The 20,059-nt window shown below is 46.4% G+C and overlaps 1 protein-coding gene across 2 annotated transcripts in view; it reads right to left on the bottom strand.

The window, feature by feature from the left end:
• Positions 1-5,229: 5,229 nt before the first annotated feature.
• Positions 5,230-20,059, bottom strand: part of PPP2R3A (protein phosphatase 2 regulatory subunit B''alpha) — a 50,230-nt gene continuing 35,400 nt past the window's right edge. For both annotated transcript variants that reach the window (XM_066326188.1, XM_066326189.1), the window contains 8 exons: positions 16,851-16,937; positions 14,509-14,665; positions 12,935-12,983; positions 12,364-12,453; positions 11,261-11,436; positions 10,668-10,786; positions 9,809-9,915; positions 5,230-5,623 (listed from right to left, as the gene is read on the bottom strand). In XM_066326188.1, the coding sequence (XP_066182285.1) occupies positions 5,533-5,623; positions 9,809-9,915; positions 10,668-10,786; positions 11,261-11,436; positions 12,364-12,453; positions 12,935-12,983; positions 14,509-14,665; positions 16,851-16,937 (876 nt within the window). In that variant the 3' untranslated portion in view covers positions 5,230-5,532. The remainder of the gene's footprint in view (positions 5,624-9,808; positions 9,916-10,667; positions 10,787-11,260; positions 11,437-12,363; positions 12,454-12,934; positions 12,984-14,508; positions 14,666-16,850; positions 16,938-20,059) is intronic.

Below are 20,059 nucleotides of genomic sequence, written 5' to 3'. Positions count from 1 at the left end.
GAATTCCTGGCGTTCCTCCTGCTCTGGATCCAGGAGCTGTTCTCAGCATTAACACAGAGGGAGCTGCTTGGGGATTCCTTATAGAGGAAGTGTGTGATACTCCAGTTTTCTTCCCAATCCCCTTGAAGGCAGGGATTAACTGCCAAACTTTATTAAAACCCTGTAATTTGTAGAGCAGAGTCAAAAAGAAAAAGCAGCAGTTTGTGGTCATGTGGAGTGGTACAAATTCCAGTGCTTCTGACCATCCAGAGCTGGACGTAGCTCTGAACAAGGAGAAGCGCTCTACTCTTCCATGTGGAGTGAAAAGGCTCTTCCCAGGGCTCACACATTAGGACACGTTCAAAAACATTCAAACACACAAGTCGGTGTGGCTGTTGGTAGGGCTTACAGGGCAGGGTGGAGCGTTGTCAAAGGTTGGATTTGGTGATCATGGGGGTATTTTCCAACCTTAACGATTCTATGATAAACCAGGGGCTGGGATTAGATCCCAGAGGAGGGGGGACAGGGAGACAAAAAATTAACCCCTGGATGTGTTTGTCACCTTGCGGCTCTCCCAGCAGGAGCTGTTCTCACTCCCTGCCTTGTCTGACCACGGTGCAGAGCCAGGGGCACTGGGGCCACAGCAGCCTCTCCCTGCAGATGTTCTTCCCTTGCATGGGAGCTGAAAACGTTCCCAGGAATGGAGGTGGCAGGGAACAGCTGCCTCCTGTGCAGAGCTCCCCTGGGTGCCTTCAGCACAGCCCGGGGCTGCCCCTGCTGGCCCCAGCATCTGGTGGAGTCAGAAGAACCTGCAGAGGTACAGGGAAACAAACCCGAAAAGCCTGTTTGCCAAGGCAGGGACTTCTGGCACTGCAGGGAGCTGCTCCCGTAGTGAAACTCCCAGAGTTTCAAGAAACAGATCCCACAGCTGTGGCACAGGGATGGTGCAGAGGTTCTGGCATGACCCAGCACAGAACTATCTTTTTACTGCATGCAAGAAGCAACACCCCCCCGATAATTCTTATCTTAATTCCATACAAAACAGTTAGAAAAGAATTTTTGATTGCTAAATTGGAGAACGGAAAGGATACAAACAAGCACCTTTGTAAGGATCATTCCAAGTGTTTGTGGCACAGCTGAGGAGATCCCCTCTGAAAGGTAGGTGATGCTGTTTCCAGGACTACCAAGAACATGACAGGCAGATCTTTGGTTTTAACTATTTAAATTAAGAAATTGAAGTGCTTTTAATACCCTAAAGAAACTCACCAAAAGGTGATTGTTCTATAGACAGATTTAGGCACCCCTTGGTGAAGCAGTACAAGAGCAACACACTTGACTTTGCTTGAGCATTTGCATATAGGTAAATTAGAAAAGGCATTACTGGTTTTCCTTTTTTTTTTTTTTTTTTTTTTTTTTTAATTCCACTTGCAAATAATCTAGGAGATATCTCTTTCCTTTTTTTCAGGACAGGTGAAAATGAGAGAGTTGGGTATTTTAGTACATCATCACAGGGACAGTGCTCCACAATGAGGCCACAGATGTGAGGGAGGTAAGTGGTCAGATTGCTTTATCACAGTATTTTTGAGAAGAACACCTGGAATTTTGGCTTTGGAAGGCATTTCCTTGCAGGTACCTGGGTGGTGTGAGCTCACCATGGCAGGGAAGGAGAGTTTAGCACAGCAGCTGGAGATAAGTGAGCAGTAATGCTCGATCCCACCACCACAACAGGTTTTCCTTTTTAAATTCAAAAGTCCTTTATTTGCCAAAAAAGAAGAAAATACAAAGTAAAAATACAAAGATCAAACCATGCCACCACAAAAGGTCTCCAAAACTACTTTTACAAAGTATGAGAACCTGTGTTATCATTATTGAATATTCAGTTTCTAATAACCCCTCACCTAGTGATGCAGTGAGAAGATGAGCACACAAGGGGAAGCTCTGTTTATGTTTTTCCTACAGTAGCTCATGCTCGTCACTGAGGTTCAGTTTTGTTTGCATAGACCTAAGATACTGATCTGGAGACTCCAAATCCTTACTGTTACTGTGATAGTTCAGTGAACTTAGCCTTGGTCTTTCAGGACTGTTTTGTTTCAGAAACTAAGCCCAGTACCTTGGTTAGAGTGTTTTGAGTCAGCTTCATTAAAGCCTTGGTTCAGGAGTGCAGGAAGGCTTTGGAAACCCTTTTTTGCTGTCTATGTCTGTTCTGCAGCACTTGCCTCTCGCAGGCAGGAGGGGAGCTGGAGCAGTGCCCAGGGTTCACTGCCAAAAACTGGGATGCAGCAAGTACTACTGAGATTTTAGAAGAAAGAGAACCCAACTAGTGCCATTCCAGCAGTAATACTGAGCCATGCCTCCCATCTTAGTAATGCAAAAAGAAAATATTTGTGATACAACAGTAAAAAGCAAGGGGTTTGTAAGAACAGAGGGCTTCCTTTTGCTAGACAAAGGCAGACTAAAGAGAACAAATAAGCACAATCACATTTTTGTATATGAGTAAATGTACAAGCACAATGCAAAACTGTATTTTACTCACTTTTCTGACTACTCGTAAGAAAAAAGCCTTCAGTGTGAGCTGGATGTGCACTGAAAACTGCAGGATGTGTCCTTCCAGGGATGCAACATCTGAAGTGGCACTGACATGGAGTTGGGAGGCAGAGCCACAGCCAAAGGACACCTACAAATCTTTTGGGCAGGGATTCCAGGGCTGCTTCACTGCAGCTGAGCAGCTCTGCTGGATGGACACAAGCATCCTTGACTATTCCAGGAAAAAGCAAAGGAGTAGGACAGGAGTTCCCAAATTGACCTCAATTAAATCCTGCAGAGTTACAAACCTTCCATGCAGAGCAGCTGAGGACAGGGCTAAGTCACAGCTGGGGTGTAGAACACATCCTCTATTAATGCACATGTGCCTGCTAAATTGTGATTATTTTCAAGTACTTTAGGGAGAGAGAATGCATTTCCATTCCTGGAATATTACTGCAGATTTTGCACTGCCAGCACAGTAGCAGTGGCTTCTGCAGCTTGTCCTTCTATTCACATAGAATGCAAAATATTTGCTGTAAATTTGGGGGTGGGGTTCGTATTAGCTTGTGTTGACCTACCAGAAAGCATGGATTTGGTTTGGATTCACTCCGTGTTGCTGTAGCAATACTAAATGTTTGTAGGAGAGAGGAGCTGGGTTTGGGCTCAGCAGAGCAGTTATCAGCTTCCTGTCTCCATTTAAAGAACCAAACCTTGGGGAAGGCACCTGGTGACTTTTGACAGACTCTGGGTTCTGACTTCTGCAAAGAAAGGCACCAGTTCAGGCTGGTGTGGTGTGAGGTGGGAGCCTGAATTCAGGGATGGGTTCAATTCACAGTCCTCTGCAAAAGGCAGATTAGAAAGACCCTAAAGTGGTGGGTGACTGAGGATTTCCAGAACTGGCAAATGAGACATTGCAGTACTGCTGCAGCTGGAGTTCAAAGACAGTGCTGCTGCTGGAGGGACCATGAGGGTTCCATTTCAGCCTAGAATGGGATCAGGTTCTTGTTCTTTTTGAGGAATCTTAGTCTTTGGAGAGATGTAAAGGGACATCAAAGTAAAAGGCGCCTCTAGACCATGGCAGTGAGGGAAGGGTGAACTCCTCCTGTGCCCAGGTTCTTCTCAGGAAAACGTGGCTGGAGCTGGTTACAAGCAGCAGCTCTGGGACCTCCACCCTGTGTCCATTCCTGCAGTCAGCTCCTTGATGGTTCTGCATTTGGGCATTTGTGGAATCACCCCCAGGGAAGGTTTTCCCTTTAAGGTTATGGTAGATGGAGACTGGATCCAGACACTGAGTGCTTGCTGCATTCCAGGGGCTTGTCTTGGTTTGGCCAGAGTGCTTCCTGCTTCATCTGTTACTATGGGATGCAGATCAGAGCCCCTGGCAGGGCCTTTGCTACCAATGTGGGCATCCAGAAATTTTCCAAATACCAAGTCTAAGATCCTGGGGGCTGTGTATGCATCTGGTCCATTCAGCTGAAACCTTTCTCTCTTCCCAAGTTTGATGATGAGAGAGTTCTGACCCCAGGGAGGCAGCAGCACATCCCCCTGGGCAGTGGCAGGCAGGTCCCAGGCTTCAGAGGCTCCTGGAAAAGCCCAGGCTGCACTGGAGTGATCATCCCGTTCCTCATTTGGATACTGACCCCTGGAGGTACCGCAGGGATGAACTCTGGTCCCTGGGGACACACAGGTTCTCCACGGCCCGGTGTGCTCTGCCTCCAGGGAGGGCAGCCGGGGCTGGCTGGGAACAGGGACAGGCATCTCCCGGGAATTCTGGCAGCAGGCAGAGCCTGAGGCTCTCCCAGGTGGGTATCAGGAGATACAGAGCACACAGAGTAGCCCCGCAGTACAGACTGGGCACAGCTGGGAGGGCTCACACCTGGCCCAGCTGAGAAGGTAAGGCCCAGACCTGCTCGTGCATATGAGGGCTACAATTAATAATTTGTTCTAATCATCCCTGTGCTGAAGCACAGACAGTTCCTGCTGGCCAGGAGGGACAGCTGCAGCAGCAGTGTGTGCTGAGAACAGAGGTATCACTTGTGATTCTAGGGGGAAAAGTTGGTTTAATTTTGCACTTAAAGCAAGAATTCATTAGTTACAGCATTTCCTCCCTGAGCCTGGGAGAAAAAATAATTTTGGCAATAACAGAGACTAATTCCTTTTCTAGTTAAAAGAGGGGGTTGGCCTTTTTTCTTCATTATCTCAGCTTAGTCCCTTGGCTGCAGGTTCAAAACAGGCTACAGGACAGGGGAACACAGGAATGGACGGAACTGGTGCAGACCAGGCACAGCAGTCTCAACACAGCAGCTGAACAGCAGAGATCTGTATTTGCTGGAAATGCTCTGCAAAACACTTCTGCATGTAGAAATCTACACAGACAAAGCTCTGACCAGAGGCAGATCAGCACAGGAGGGGACATGGACTAGAACAGGCAACTCCATCTCAAATTCCTAGAGAACATGACCTGGGTAGTGCTGCCACTGCTCACAGCTCCACAGTCCAGGGTAAGAGCTTGGGGACAAAGCACAAAGGGACTTCACTCTCCCCATACACAGGCACATTCTCTAAGTTTCCAGGACATGAAGTAAAAAAATAACTTCACTGTGACCTGTGTTTTAAAAGATTTCTAGACACACATTTAAGTTAATTTGGCAGCTCTTTTGTCACTCCTAGTGGGGACAGAGTGGCACAGGACAGAGAAACAATCACTATAGATGTTGCATGCAGCTGTTACAGGTAATCATTAGATGCTGGCATTTATTGCACATCTGGGGACATAACAGAATTTATATATAAATGAAACAAGGTGCAATCACCATTTTCAGTGAGTGTGCGCAATAACACATTGTAAAAAGCCTTTTCATAGAAATTACCTTATTGCAATTACACAGGAAGACAAAAAGGGCTCTCAAGTTTCAGTGTACAGAATAAAGCACATTGTTCCAATGATGGATTTAAGGAAAACCCCCAAGTGCCTTGGGACTGAATGGTATCCAGTTTGAAAGATATGGGTTATCTTCCACTTCTCTATGCTCAGAGATCTGAGATAATTAGTTTGTCTGACTTGTCTCCAGTTTCAGGGGGAGGTAAGACTTCATCTGTGTCATAGTCTTCTTCACATGATCTGCAAAGACAAAATGTGTGTCTTTAAAAGCTGTGTTTTTGTTTTCAGGGCAGTTATTTCAGTAGCTACTAAGCCAGCTGGCTAAAATGCAGTGGCATGTGAGAGGTGAACCTCGAGGAGGAGATTCCTGAGGCATGGGAAGAGGGTGGGAATAATCAGTACTCTGACAGCAGATACAGATCTGTGCTCCCATCCAGCCTCATCTGAGGCTTCCAGAACTAATTCTCCCTGGTGTTCAGCATTAGAAAATCTAAATCCAGCTTCAGTAACAAGTGTCAGGAACTCCCAGTGCCTCAATAGTTCAATGTAGAAATAAAGTCATCCAGCCCCAGGCCTCAGAGGAGCCTTGGCTCAGAAACACCTGGTCCAGAGCATCTTTTGGCTGAGCTGTTTTGACAGACACAGAATAACAACTGTGGCCACACTTTCATGTTCCTCTCTCCCTCAGTTTGAAGTTTGATATCCAGGATGGAGCATCTACAGTCTGAGAAGGTTTGGTGGGGATTCCCAGCTCCAGCTGCATTATCCAGGCTGGTTGGATTCCATGCCCTGCAGCACAGGATATGGCTCTGGGGCTCTCAGCCCATTCCTAGTCCCAAGAAATGATGTTTTTAAGATGTTTCCCTTCAGTGACAGCATACTATGGGTTAATTTTGCAGGGCTCCCAAGAAATTAAAGTTCCTCCTTTTGTTCTAAAGCCAGATCGCTCACAAAGGAAATGTTGGAGCAGATTCTCCAATGGCCAGCACAGGAATGGCTCATGTTCAGTGGCAAACTGGGCTGCAAAAAGGTGAACTCCTTTGATAGCCCAGCATGGATGTGCCAGGAAGGAATTGTCTACCCCTTCCTGAAGTGTTTTTCCCTTGGCTGACCCATCTGCAGGCACAGCAAACCCTCGGGAGGCTCTCAGGGTCTGTCCTGCTGTAGGCAGGAACCTCCCTGTGTGCAGGGGAGACCAGCCCAGACCTCCCTGGAGAACGCTGTCCTCTCTCTTCCATAAGGAAAGCACCTGCTTAGTAATTCTGCCACCTTCTGGATTCTTCAATAAGTGGGAGAAGGGAAACAATGGTCTGCTCTGGATCCTGCACCACGCCTGTCCTGACCACGTGTGCAAGGTTGCCAAAATACGTGCAATTTGCACCCTTCTTGCCTCAATGGTGCCTGTGGGGGCTGTTGCTCTGCCGCCTCCACCAGGAATGGATTTGGAATGTTTGCAGGTGTCTCAGCTTCTCTAATCTCTCCTTGGTTTAAAGTGATGCAGCTGAGGAACACTTTGTATTTCCATTTGAATGCTGTTCTTAGAATGTTCCTTTTCTCTCTCCTTTTCCTCCAATTCTACCACCTTCTGTTAGCCTTGTCCCTTTCTCTCCTACAAGTGGAACATGACCTCTTCCCTGCATTGCACAGTCACCAACAGCTGGAGGTCCATTATAGTCCTTTTCTTCAGGTGTCTTTTGCTTCTGCACTAAGCCCTTTCATGTCTGCTTCAAAAGGGACTTCCCCTCTGTCCTTTCCCAGTGAGTTACTTTTCTACTGCACTGGTTTGTTCCTCAAGGCTCAACAGTGCCTGCCTTTCCCATCTTCGTATAAATGCTTTCCCAGCTAAGGAGCATCTCTGGGATGTTTTTGAACAAGATTAGCACTAAAGGTAATCAATCCTTGCTCTCCTCCCAGACCAGTTTCAGAACTTCAGTCCCATAAAAATAAATATGGGCTTGTGTAGGTTAAACACCCATTCCTCACGACTCAACTGTGGCAACTGTAGGTCATTCACAGGAGGGAAATTACTCCAGGGAATTCTTTCTTTCTGCCCTTCCTTCTGGCAAACACATTTTGGCTCTGGGTGGTTCAACAATGTCCTTGTTCCCCCTTTCCCTTCATTACACTGCTGGGTTCTGGGACTGGAGCAGCTGAGCCATCAGACAACTGGAGGGAGACATGAGCAATGGTTAAGCAGCCTAAACCAACATCTTCTGATCCTATGCCTCTGTCCCCCCTCTCCACTCTGAGCAGGATGCTCTGCATTGTGCTCTGGCTCCCTGTTGCTCAGGGGACGTTTTCCCACTAGCAGCTGATAAAAGATCCTCTTCCTTCTTCTTGTCCTTCCCATGTAGAAAGATCTCTTTCCCTGAAGGCAGTGGTGGTTTCCATGTCCATCAGCTGGCTGAGGCTGGGTTCTGGGACAGTGAACCAAGCAGTGCCCACTGCTGTCCTGCCCTGCAGGGAAGGCTTGGCTTGCTGCAAAACCAAGGCCTGTAGCTGCATCAAAGGCCTGTGCTGGCCAGATCCAGCTGTTGGTGCTGCCTCCAGAGAGCAGTGAGTATCCATTCCCCAGGGACAGCCTCTCTCCATGGAATCCCACACAGGTCAGGGAGCAGAGCGTGGCTGAGTAGAGCTCAGATCAGCTACGGCTTCCAGTGAAGTGTGATGCTTTACTGTTGTCTTGAGCCTGACAAGACCCTCCTCTTATTTTTGGTGACTACAGCTCTCGATGGAGTCCAGCATGCTGGAAGTATCTGTGGATACTGGGAGTATTCACTGGCTTGAGGAGATTCCCATTCTGGGAGCAGGGCTCTCTCCTGGGCATGCCCCAGCCAGCTTTACATTGACTGGCTTTAGAAACTTTCCTTCCAGAGAAGCAGGGACAGGGCTAATCACAAAAGTGGGATGCACTTATGCATCTGTGATTGCTGAATGTTTTCAAATGTACTTGTAACACATAGACCAGATTTCATGTTCTGCCAGCTAACTTAGCCAAAAATCTTCCAGTCTCTCCCAGAGTTCACCAGGAATTGTCTTGATTCTGTCCCTGCTCCTTTTTTCTGTCATGCTCAAAACACAGCAGAAATAATGTACGTGCAAAAACTCAATGGCTCTTTCTGGCAAATTTGTCTGGGCATCCAGCTCTTTGTTTTTTCTTTTTCCTTTCTTTTTTCCTTCGTGGTCTGTTGCTATGCTCCACAAATGAGATCTAATCCTGCTGCCATGACTACAGAGCTTTTCAGGGGCTCTTAAAGCTAGCAGCCAGGTTGCTGACATGCTCTTTGCAGCAAGACACACAGCTGCTTCAGACCAACTTCAAAAATCTGACATCACCTGTCGCTCTTCCCCTGGTTTTGGTGACTTTGGGAATTCATGATCCTGCATGAAGCTTTAATGGCAGCCTCCTGTTTCTTTTCTGTGCTGAAGACACAGGTGTTGCAAAACAGCTGCAGGGAACACAGCAATTTCATCTTCCAGCCTGCCCTACCTCATCTTCCATTGCGGAGGCTGCAGAAAGGCCAGGCAGCTCAGAGGGGCTGAGGAAACAGCCTGCTGCTGTTTGGATGCACAGGCAGAGAGGGGAACAGCTCTCAACAGCTTTGCAAGTCACTGTGCCTAATTAGTAGGTGCTACTGTTATCCAAAGCAATTTCCAGTGTGGGAAGTTTTGAAAATGATGCAATTTTCTCAATACACTACTGGCTCGATAAATACTGCTTAGGACTGGAAGCAATCCTGAATCATGCAGGATTAACATGGGGTAAGCATTCTTTGGGTGGTTGAAAGAAATATTCTCAAGAAGATGCCAACACAGACACAAATCTAAAGGAAGATTAACCTGAGTCTCCATTTATCTGCAGGAAGCCTTTGCCCACGGAGTTCTGGAACAACTGCTCAGCCTAAATTCACTGGCTAAAGATAGCTGGTGTGTCTGTCCAGAATCTTACAGAAGGCTGAAAACTGAGTGTAGGTATTGAAGAAACCAAATGTTTTTTATAAAGTCCCAAAAAAATTAGTAAATGAATAAAAATATTAAAGTATAATTTATGAAGAGCACAGACTAATAGACAAAGTTGGACTGAAGAAAGTCTCTGCTAGGTGTAACAGAGCTACAGCTTCTAATCTATGACAGTGTGACATGGTCAAGACAGGACCAAGACCGGCAAAAGTAATTTGATCTCTTGTTTTTTTACAGAGACCAAAAGAAATAGGCTTTGTCTTTTTCCCCCCTTCACTGATGTGTGCAGCTGATCCAAGTGGCTGTCCCCAGCACTACTCCACTCCTGCTGCAGGGAGCAGTTGTCCCAGCCTCCTGTGCTCCAGAGTCCAGTCCAAATGCTCATCCCACTGCTCCACTGCCTCTGCTGGAGGCAGCTGTGTGTGCCCAGGGCAGTGCCCAGGGTAGTGCCAGGTCTGTGCTCACCCCTCCTGGAGCTGCTCATTCCCAGACTCCTCGGCCACCAGCATCTCGTACTCCTCGGCCGCGTACCTGTCCCAGTCCGAGGGCTCGGGGCTGTCACTGTCCGTGTCCTAAAGAGATCACACAGTCAGCCTATAGCGTGGGAAGGAATGGAAACAGCCAGGAAAACATTGCCTGAACTGAGAAAGTCACAATCGTCTTGAACATCTGCACATAAAGAACTATGAAAAAATACCTCTCAAGGTCTGTAAAGCTCAGCATGTGACCTGAGATGCCAAAAACCTGCATCTGCTCCACTTCAGAAACAGCCACACACTTGCTGTACTCTAGCTCAGTCTGTGCACTTCATACAGGATGGAAGAACTCCATGGTTTCAAATCTGTCCATCAAAGGTTAATTGTAATTGATCTTTTGAGGGACTCTTTGCAGTTTGCTAAATTAGAGAAGATTACAGGATAATAATCCTGTAATCTATAAATTACCTGGCCCTCTGCCATTTACTACAGGATGGGGATAATAAGTTATCCCCCTGGTCCCACTTGACTGCTTTTACGATGAGCCAGTTTAAACAAACAAACAAACAGGGTGGCTCTGTCTGGGGGTGTATTTAAGCCTTGAATCGTGGAACGACAAAGTTTTTTATTGGAGATTATGTGGGAACAACTGTGAGGGCACCAGAGCTGGTTTTGGCATCCTCTCCACTTCTGTATACTTTGACCAGATAAGAGGTTTCTGGGAGACAATCAATAAGCTGCACTTGTGAAAAAAGTGTTCTTTTATTCAGTTGGATTTTCCCTACATTCAGGAGCACTCCAAAGATGAGTGTGAGATTTCTGTATTTAGAAATAAAGGTGATTGATACCTTTTGCACTGCAAAGGGATCCCTCTGTTCATTGTCCAGGTATTTCTCTAAATTGAAGAAGGTGTTGAAGAACACATGAGCCATTCTGCACCTCTTCAGGTCTCGCAAGGTTACTCTTCCTACAGAAAAACCCCACATGGTTGTGTTACTGAGTTCTTACAGAAGTTTTAATTGTAGTACCAGTAGGCTTCAATAGCACGAAATTCCTTTCCAAGTCAGTCATAGTTTTTAACATCATTCAAATAAATGGGTGTGTTTTAAGCCTGAATCTCACATACATATGGAGGCCTTGGACATTCATGTGAAATATGAAGGCATTTGGATGGGGATGGTTCAGTTTTACAGGGCAGACTGTCAGCACATCCCACAGCTGGAGCACACACGAATTGTTGCTTCAGTCCCAGGCAGTTAATTCACGAGCTCTCGTTTCAGTATTTTAGACCTCCTGATGCACATCATGGCGCAATGTGCAGTAATTTCCACCCTGGGACTCTCACACAGGGCTCTGCCTGTAGATGGGTTTCACAGGGGCTTTACCTTCTCAACCCCCCACAAATGAAAGGGGGTGAAAGCTCTGCCCAAAGAGGACTTACCCTCTCTCTCTGGCTTGACGAGGTCCAGCATCTGGCACAGCAGGTCCTGGAAGGGGAGTGGCTCTATGCCCATCACCTCCATGCGCTCACACTGCTCCTCATAGAAGAATTCCAGCTCGTACATGGACAGCACCCCATCCCCATCCAGGTCCATGCAGCGGAACCAGTACTCGATGCTGGAACAGAGCAGGGACACTGCAGCACTGCATGGGGACATGCACTCTGCAGAGACTGCAGCAGTGCACACCCCCTCCCTACCCAAGGCTCTTCTGCCACAGCCTGGCATAAACCAAGGGATGACAAGACCTGCTGGGAAGGGTCAGGCCAACACTCCAACCACCAGTTAGTTCCCCAGTCGGCTGTGAGCAGCACAGCCACACTCGTGACCTCTCACCTGTACCCAGTGTCCACTGTGCTGCAGCCCAAGAGGGGCTCACACAGGGCAGGGAGTCCCTGTCTGACTCAGCAGCAAGAGCTGGCCAAATAGAGCCATCTCTGAGCCCAGGACACTGCAGGGACCCTGGTGAGGGACCAGGCAGATGAGTCATACACACATTTGCTCCTTTATACACAAGGCTGAGCTCTCAGGCAGCTGCACTCTGAATCCCTCCTCCCCTCTGGAGGGTCCAAGCCACCAGTTCTAGATTATTCTTCTCTTGTTACATGTCAGATTCCTTGTGCTAACATTCACGTGCACATCTGGATTACCCCTGCACAGCAGTCTCCCCCAGCTGTACAAACTCAGCTACAGGCAGGTTTCACAAAGTGCCACAGTGAAGTTTGCCCTCCTTACACACCAAATCCACCTGTGAAGAGATGTGCCCAGCTGCTGGCAGCACCTCAGCCGTGTGCTCAGAGCCAGAGCCTCATGGCATGAGGTGATCAAAGGCACTGCTGACTGCCAAAATATAAAAAAATTACAAAGAAAACTCTGCTTCTATACAATTTTTCCTCAAGAAAGGCAAATTATTTGACCAATCATCATCAGTAAGATGTTTTCTTCCTAAGCTGCTCTCCCTTGTAGAAAGTGATAGGTCACAGAAGTTTCCATATCATATTTGCTCATTTCAATGATTTTATTAAGACACAGAAATAAGTCTCACCTTGTAGCACTCCTTTTGTCTTCCTCAGAAATCAGGAGCCACACAAAATCTGCATAACTCATGCGCCCTTCCTTTTGAACTTCAGTGCCTCTAGAAGACATAGCAGAAAAAAAAAAATTAAAAATCATCAGGCCTTTAAATACTCAGGATGTAATCAAAGAATTTTTCAAAGCATTAGTGAGAGAAAATGGGGCACTGTTATCTATTCAGCCTGTACTCCCTGCACCCTGCAGCACCAGGCACAGCATTTGATGCCTTTTATCACTGCAGAGCTGAAGCTCATCGGCCACATCCCCTCCCACAGCACTTCTCTTTCCAGAGACTTCAAAGCAGTGCTCTCCAGCTATCCCTGTGCCATGTCTTCCAGCTATGTCCAGTTATCCCATTCTATGGGATTTTTATTTTGTTTTCTTAAGACACCCATAAGTCTCACTCCATGTTCAGGCAGCTCCAGCTGGAGCACCCTGTTTGAAACCATTCTGATCAGGGACATTTCTCAGAATAACTTGTATTTCTCAGCCTGACAGAAACTCCCTTCTCTTCTTCCCCCAAGAAGTGTGCTATTCCTCACCTCACCACAGCACCGCTGAATATCCGCTCAATGATCCTGTTTGACAAAGCTGGAAACAAGGAAAACACAGAGAAAATGAAGCTACAGCTCACAGGAATAACTACAATCAGTTGTTCTTGCTGAATCCACACAAAGCCCTTTCCCATTGTTAATAGAAGGCTCTAACTACACTGCCTGTCTAACCATCCTCTGTTTAGCAGCATTTTTAAAACCCCAAGATGATTCTCCCTGTGTGTCTGCCTTTGTATCCTTCCAAACACCACACCATCCCACAAAGATGGCAACTGTTATCTGGATCCTTGGAAATGGGCATGTTACTCCTACTTGGCTGCAGTAGGATTTGTCACATAGAAGAAGGAGACTATCCCAGTGTGTACTGCAAAAGAAGTTCAGTTATCAAGCAAAAATGACACATCAAATCCCTACAAAACACTTCAGAGGAAAGGACAGGCTGTGGCAACTATGCTGCAGGGAAGACAATGAAACACCAGCATAGAGGTGAGGCTCTGCCAGCCAGGAGATATATGGCATAGATTGTTATGGCAGAGCACACGCCAAGCAGCAAATACCAGTTCTGGGCATGATTTGCACAGTGACCTCACCACTGGAAGCAGCAGAGCCCAACCTGGACTCCTTCTACACGTTCTCCATCACTCTTGTGGTCCTGGCACAGTTCTGGCACTGCAGCCAGGCAGACCCAGCCTGCCCCACCCCTCAGGTGCCCTGGCACAGCTGACAGGCTGCTGAGCACTGCACCCATGGCTTCACCCCTTAATCCTTGGCTCCCCAGCACCTCAGGGCCCTCAAGCCTCCTGCACAACAAATACCGCATTCCTCACTGCAGCTTCCCAGCAGGAACCAATCTCTCATATCACCTACCCCAAGGGAGGCACTCCTCCATCCTCACCAACCCAGCCCTACCATCAACACTCCTGAGTCCTGTGACTGCCACACTCACCCAGAACCCCACGGGTCCCCATAAATGCCTGCATTGGAACACATGCGTGTTTTGGCCCTTTGTGGATTTGTATTCCATTAATTTATCTATGGCCCTTGAACCTTCGAAAACAAATAGCATCTGCTCAACTTCTGGAAAGGAAGTTCCATGCTGAACTGAAGAAATACTCTCCAGAGTCCATCTGCAAGCTGAAAGCCCCCAAGCTTCACTGGACTCTGGATTCCTCTCATGCATAATTAGATTGCACTTCAACAATCTCCGAAGTTCACATGGGCTCATCCTTCTTGTCCCTACTTCCAAGTTCCTGCAAAGCCCTCAGTAAATAATAAACAAGTTTCAGGACATTATTTTAGCCTGTCCTCCTGGCAATGACCCACAAATGAACAGAAGCTCCATCTGTAGCTACTCATGCAGAAAATAGTGTGTCCTGGAGTTCTTTGTGTCTAAGCTTGTACAGCTACTTCTCTAAATCAACATTTATTTAAGAGATGGGTGGCTACATTAAAACTTTTTCTGAGGCCTCAAATTAACCAAATTAAAGACAGGCTTTACTCTTCAGTAGGAACATTCTGTTTTCAGCAATGCCCTCACAGCACCACATTTGCAGGCAGCATACCTTGATCACTGTACCTAGCCAGGTCCTTCTGGCTGATGTAAAGGTCATGGTCAGTATCCAGCTCCCAGAATTTGCAATATATAACATAAAAGTGCTCGTAGGAGAAGTAATCTGTGATCTGATTTATGTCATCCTCTTCTTCCAAGAGAGCAAGAGTCTGAAATGGTACAAATACAGAGGGAAGTTAAAGCTGGATGAAGAGGCAGCTGAGCAGCTGAAGTGCTCCAGTTTCTCAGGAAGGTGGGTGAACACAGCCCTGAGAACTAACCCAAAGTGCAGCCTTTCCCCAATAGATGGGGTTGCTGTATTCCTTAGCAGGTATTTACAGAGAACCTGGCTTGGCCATCCTGCTTAGCACAACATCTCTGCCACTCCTGTCAACAATTTTTGTTCATTTTCAGCTCTAGTGAAGAGTGAGGCAGAGAAAAAGAACACAAACTGCTGTGTCAGCTGGGATCCATGGTCTGGGAAACAATCCTGGCCTGCACCAGGGACTCAGAGCCACTTCCAGCAGCAAGTCCACAGTCTTCCAAAGGAACTGAGATATGTCTTTGCCCATCACACATCCCTGTCTGCCTCCTGAGGGGCAAAATCAAGTCTTGTTCCAGACTCACACCTGGACAGGGACAGGAAGGATGGAGCCCAAACTAATCACACTGACTTCCCTGTGCTGTTGCAGGAATCATTCTGGTTAAACCGGTTTCCAACCATAACATCTGTTGACATGTCTTACTAGGCAACATTTACTGCTAAAATCCAGGTTTCATTCCCACTTCACACCTCCCTGTCCTTTTCAGCAACAAGAGGACATTGCACATTTCCCAGTGCCACCTCCCTAATTTTCTTCTTGGTGCCGAGGCCATGGGACACCAGAAGTCTTCTTTCCTAATCATGGCTCCAGTGAGCTGCAGGCCTGGTGTCCCCTGCCCCACAGCCTCTCCCAAGGGAGCAGACAAAACACAGTCTGAGCTATCCCAGGGAATGGTGTCTCCAAGCAGGCAGGCTCTGTGGCCCTGCTATCCATAATCATAAAAACAGATGCTGTGTTATGTGTTGGCACTGGTATTTCAGTATCAGCTTCCAGCCACATCCAAGGAATCCAAACAGAACTCTCACATCCTATCCAGGTTCAGTGAAGTTTCTGGCAGGGATAACAGGATGGCACTGGCAGATCTGCACTATTCTGACTTGCTGACACCCAAGTCTCAACACCTTTGCTCCATCACTCACTGGCCTCTCCAGACTGTGTCAGTCTCTCTTATTACAGATGACAATCACTCCAGGAGCTTTTGCATAGCTACTTTTTTCTTTTGTAGCTCACACCCAAAGATGCCATTTACACATGCAGCAAGGAGCTAAACTTCCCTGCTGCAGGAGATGAAAGGCAGAGTAGATATGGAAGGAGAAAAATAAAGAGAATGTTCAGAGGGAGAAAATGAGTGGATAAAGATGCAGGATAATCTGGGAAGATTTATCTGCAACAGTTTGGGAAGAAACAGGAATTCCAGGGCTTGGACTGGCATGAAGCAATTCAAAAGAGCACTCATTTTTCCATTAGCTGATGGGCTCAAGTAAGGGAGATGATGTCTGAAAAGAGAGACATTGTGAATTCCTACTTGAGGGGTTTGAGGAAGACAAACCTTGAGCACACTACACCTGGAAGGGCAAACAGGACACAGGAGGGAAATTTCACTGTTTGGGCCAGTCCTTCACCTTTCAGCCTCAAGACTTTCTGGCTCTTTAAGTTGGGCTGAACATGAGCAGCCTGAGACAGTTTTAACCTGGTGCTCTTTTGAGCAAAATACACAGAGGACAGAGATCCAAATCCTGACATAAGGACACACTACAGGCACTGGAACAAGAACTAAGCTCCATTCATTATCCTGTGGAGATCAGCTCCCGAGGTGCCTCATCCTGCAATTGCAGAGATGTTCCCGACCAGCTGTCAGTGGGCTGAGGGCTGCCTAGGAGGCAGGAAATTGGCTCTCCTACCCCTGGCACTCCTGCAACTCTTCTTGGCTGCTTGTGAGCCACTTCACATGGGTGCAATGCCATGTCCTGCTTCCCTTCCTGCTGCCTGGACCAGGAGCCAGGCTGCTGCTCCACGTGGCCCCAGGGCTGGAGCACGGCCACACCCTGACCTTCTCTCAGTGCCCTGGGGCCACTCCTGTCCCTGCTCTTCTCACCTCAACTCAGACACTGCTCCTCCAGTAGCCCCAGCACTCCTGGCACTGAGCACCCGGCTCATCCCACTGCAGCCCAGGTACAGCTCCCTCACCATCCAGCCACAGGAACAAGGAATGCTGCACTCTGGATCTTGTTCCCAAAAAAACCCCACGTACTTGCAGGAAGTTGCTTTTCCTCAGCTCTGTTAGAGTGATCTTCCCCGACCAGGATCGATTGACCGTGTAGAATATCCTCTGTATAACCTGCAACATATGAACAGTGCTCTTGAAATCAACTCCCGAAACACAGCAGCTTGGGAATTGAAATGTAGTACCATTCACTCATCCTAAGGAGACTTCTTTTTGAAAATCATTTTGTGATCTTTTCTGTAGATACTACTATCCTTAATTGACTACACAGTCTGAAAGCAACATTTGCTTCTTAAACAGTATTATCCCTTTCTAGTCTGAAAACATTTTCACTGCTCTAAATTCAGCTCTTTGGGCATGCAGATGTATTATTTACATCAGGGAACATAATCAAATTGCTAATGAATCAATTTGAGTTTTTCACATTTAAGGGGACATAGTTTGCATGGATCTCCAATGAAAAAGGGTTCTGAGAAAAAAAAAAAAAAGGAAGAAAGAAAAAAAAAGAAAAAGAAAATAAAAAGAAAAAAATAAAAGAAAAAATAAAAAGGACTTCTGACTCTTCTGATTCCTGAAGAGGAAGCAAGACATGGAAATGAAAGGCACAGTTAATGTCTGACCCATTGTAACTATAAAAACGCCTCGTGTTCCCAGTGCCTCTGCTGATAGTATACAGGAGAGGTTCTGTTTGCAATTATTCTGGGCAGGTATTAACCTCATTTGCCTCCTTTCCAGATCTGCCTCTGGTGAGAGTGAGCAAAAATCATTGGGAGAGGCACAGAACCCTCAGAAGCCAAAAGCAAAGTGCTCCAAGTGTGAGACTGAGCTCACTCCCAGCTCCTCAAAAAGCAAACAGCCGTTCCCCATCTGCTCCTTGTCAGCTGTCAAGTATCATCACAGAGTGGGAAAAACACACGTGACCAAGCACATGCAAGAATAAACCTAGCAGGGCAAACAAATATATACAAACGACAAATAAATATCCCCAGCATGAGAAAGTCAAATTAATTCTACCCCTCCTATCAGCACTGGAATCTTGTTGATCAAACCTTTGATGTCTCTGACACATTGGCACCTTCCCCCAGTATTCTGGTAACCTTTAGTGCACACTATTCCAACACAAAAATTGACTTTACACAACAATGTGGACAGGACAACGATTAATCCAGCTAGCAGATTAAATGGGATGGATTTCTCTTTTGACCAGAAGTAATTTCAAGTGGGCAACCATCACTAAAGGGCCTTCTTTGCACTCAGTCAAACAAGTGCTGGTTCTTAGTCCAGACCAGATCCAGAACCAAGCATGAGAATCCTCCCAACAGTCTGCTTTGGGATACACAGTGAGACAGTAATTGATGATGGCACACACAACTCCAAGAGCAACAAGAAATCAAATGGATTCAAATATACCCTAAAGAGAGAGAACTGATAGATTCAACTCAGCGGAACATGACACCTTTTGGTAACACTGCAGGCCCTTGGTCACTCCAGGCCTAAAAAGTGGATATCCTTTTAAAATTTGGTGTCATTTTAATTAAAATCGGACCAAAACCCAGATCTATCGTAACTGTAGCAGCCACTGAGCAATGTTCTGTGGCCTGTGTAGCACAAGAGGTCAGACTAGGTAATCACAATGATCCTTTCTGGTCTTAAGCACAATGTTTGCTTCTTCTTTCATGCCTCTGGCAGCCACTGCCATTCGGTCTCCATTTCTGGACTTTGTTTGGCTTTTGCTGCCAGCTTGCACAAGAGCTCAGAGACCGCAGTGGTCTTACCTCACACATCACCCATTATCACACCTGACAACATTGTAGCAACTCCTAAAAATACAGGGTGCTCACAACCATTCCAAGGACTCAAAAATGGCAATCCTAAGAAACCAGACCCCATACCAGTAATTCTTCTTTTCCTCTGCCTGTAGGGTAGTAAAAGATAACAAACTATTCCCATTTGTTACACACAAAAAACTGTTTATCTACCAGACCACATCGATAAAGATGTTCCATCTGCTCCCTATCTGTAAAAATAAGCCATTCAGAGGTAAAATGGGATCTCTTTTCGTATCTCTTGCCATGTCCAGTCACTCAGTGAAGGCTTTATTATTCAAATAATGGCACAGTTTCTATGGACAGTACATGGTATATATCTCACTATAAATCTCAGTACTTTTCTTTTCCAGGTTATAAATGCCAAGCTGTCAAAAAAAAAAGCATTTGGGAAATGTCCTACAACATCATTACTCAACCTCAGATGATGTGCAGCATGCAAGCCATACTTGTCACTTAGGCCATAACCGGCTTCATTTTTCTGAATTCAGTACACAACCACAGAACATCTTGAATTGGAAGAGGGCACAAGGATCAGGGAGTCAAATTCTTAATAAGCCTTTGGAAAGAGGAGCCTCTTTCTAACTTGCCCATCATCCTCATGTAATTGACCTTCAGGCCCAAACCATCCATGGATGAGTTCCAGACCTTTCCCCCCTCTTCCCACAGAAGAACAAAAGCAATACCATTTCTGGACAAAACAGGAACCTTTATTAACCCCTGTGGCCATTGTCTCCTTACACATTTGCATTGGTGTTACTGTATAAACTGAAGTACTTTCCCACAAGCTTTAATCTTTAAATTGTTTTTAGCTCACAGCTTTCCAAGAGCTGCATGCATGCACTAACCCTGAGCCTGGCTTGAACACTCAGTAGAAGCTACACTAAAGCTTTACAACAAATGCCACAGGATATTCTGTGATGTTCTGCATCATCTTCACCAGCTTCAGGAGTTGTCTCTGTTGAAACAAACACAGCTGGTTTAGTAATACAGTGGCAAATAAAACAGATATGATACAGATAAAATTCCAGCCTGGTATGTCCAAAAGGCCCCTTTAAAAGGTTTTGAGGTGGCAAAAAGAACTGAAATGTGTATTCACATCTTACCCATCCTAGACTGTGAGGTCACTCTCCAGGAGATTTCAGTCAAGTGATGCTGTACCCAGCAATGAACACAAAGCCATGTGTCCTTATGGCCCTTGTCTGTAACACAAACATGAACTGTAATTCTTGTGTGACAGCAAATGCAGCATTCTGTCTCTGTAAGGAGGTATAAGGCACTCTACCTTAAAGCAATGAAAATGATCCAAGTGGTCTCAAAATCCAAGGACAAAGCTGTTTTCTTCATTGCCTCCCGATGGAAATACTGGATTTTGTAACATAAAGAGGGATGTGCCAAACTGTCTGTGAA

Source organism: Sylvia atricapilla, chromosome 10 (genome assembly GCF_009819655.1).
Source record: "Sylvia atricapilla isolate bSylAtr1 chromosome 10, bSylAtr1.pri, whole genome shotgun sequence".
Lineage (NCBI taxonomy): Eukaryota > Metazoa > Chordata > Aves > Passeriformes > Sylviidae > Sylvia > Sylvia atricapilla.
The sequence above is the reverse complement of the archived record's forward strand: the minus strand, read 5'-3'. Positions and strand labels throughout refer to the sequence as shown.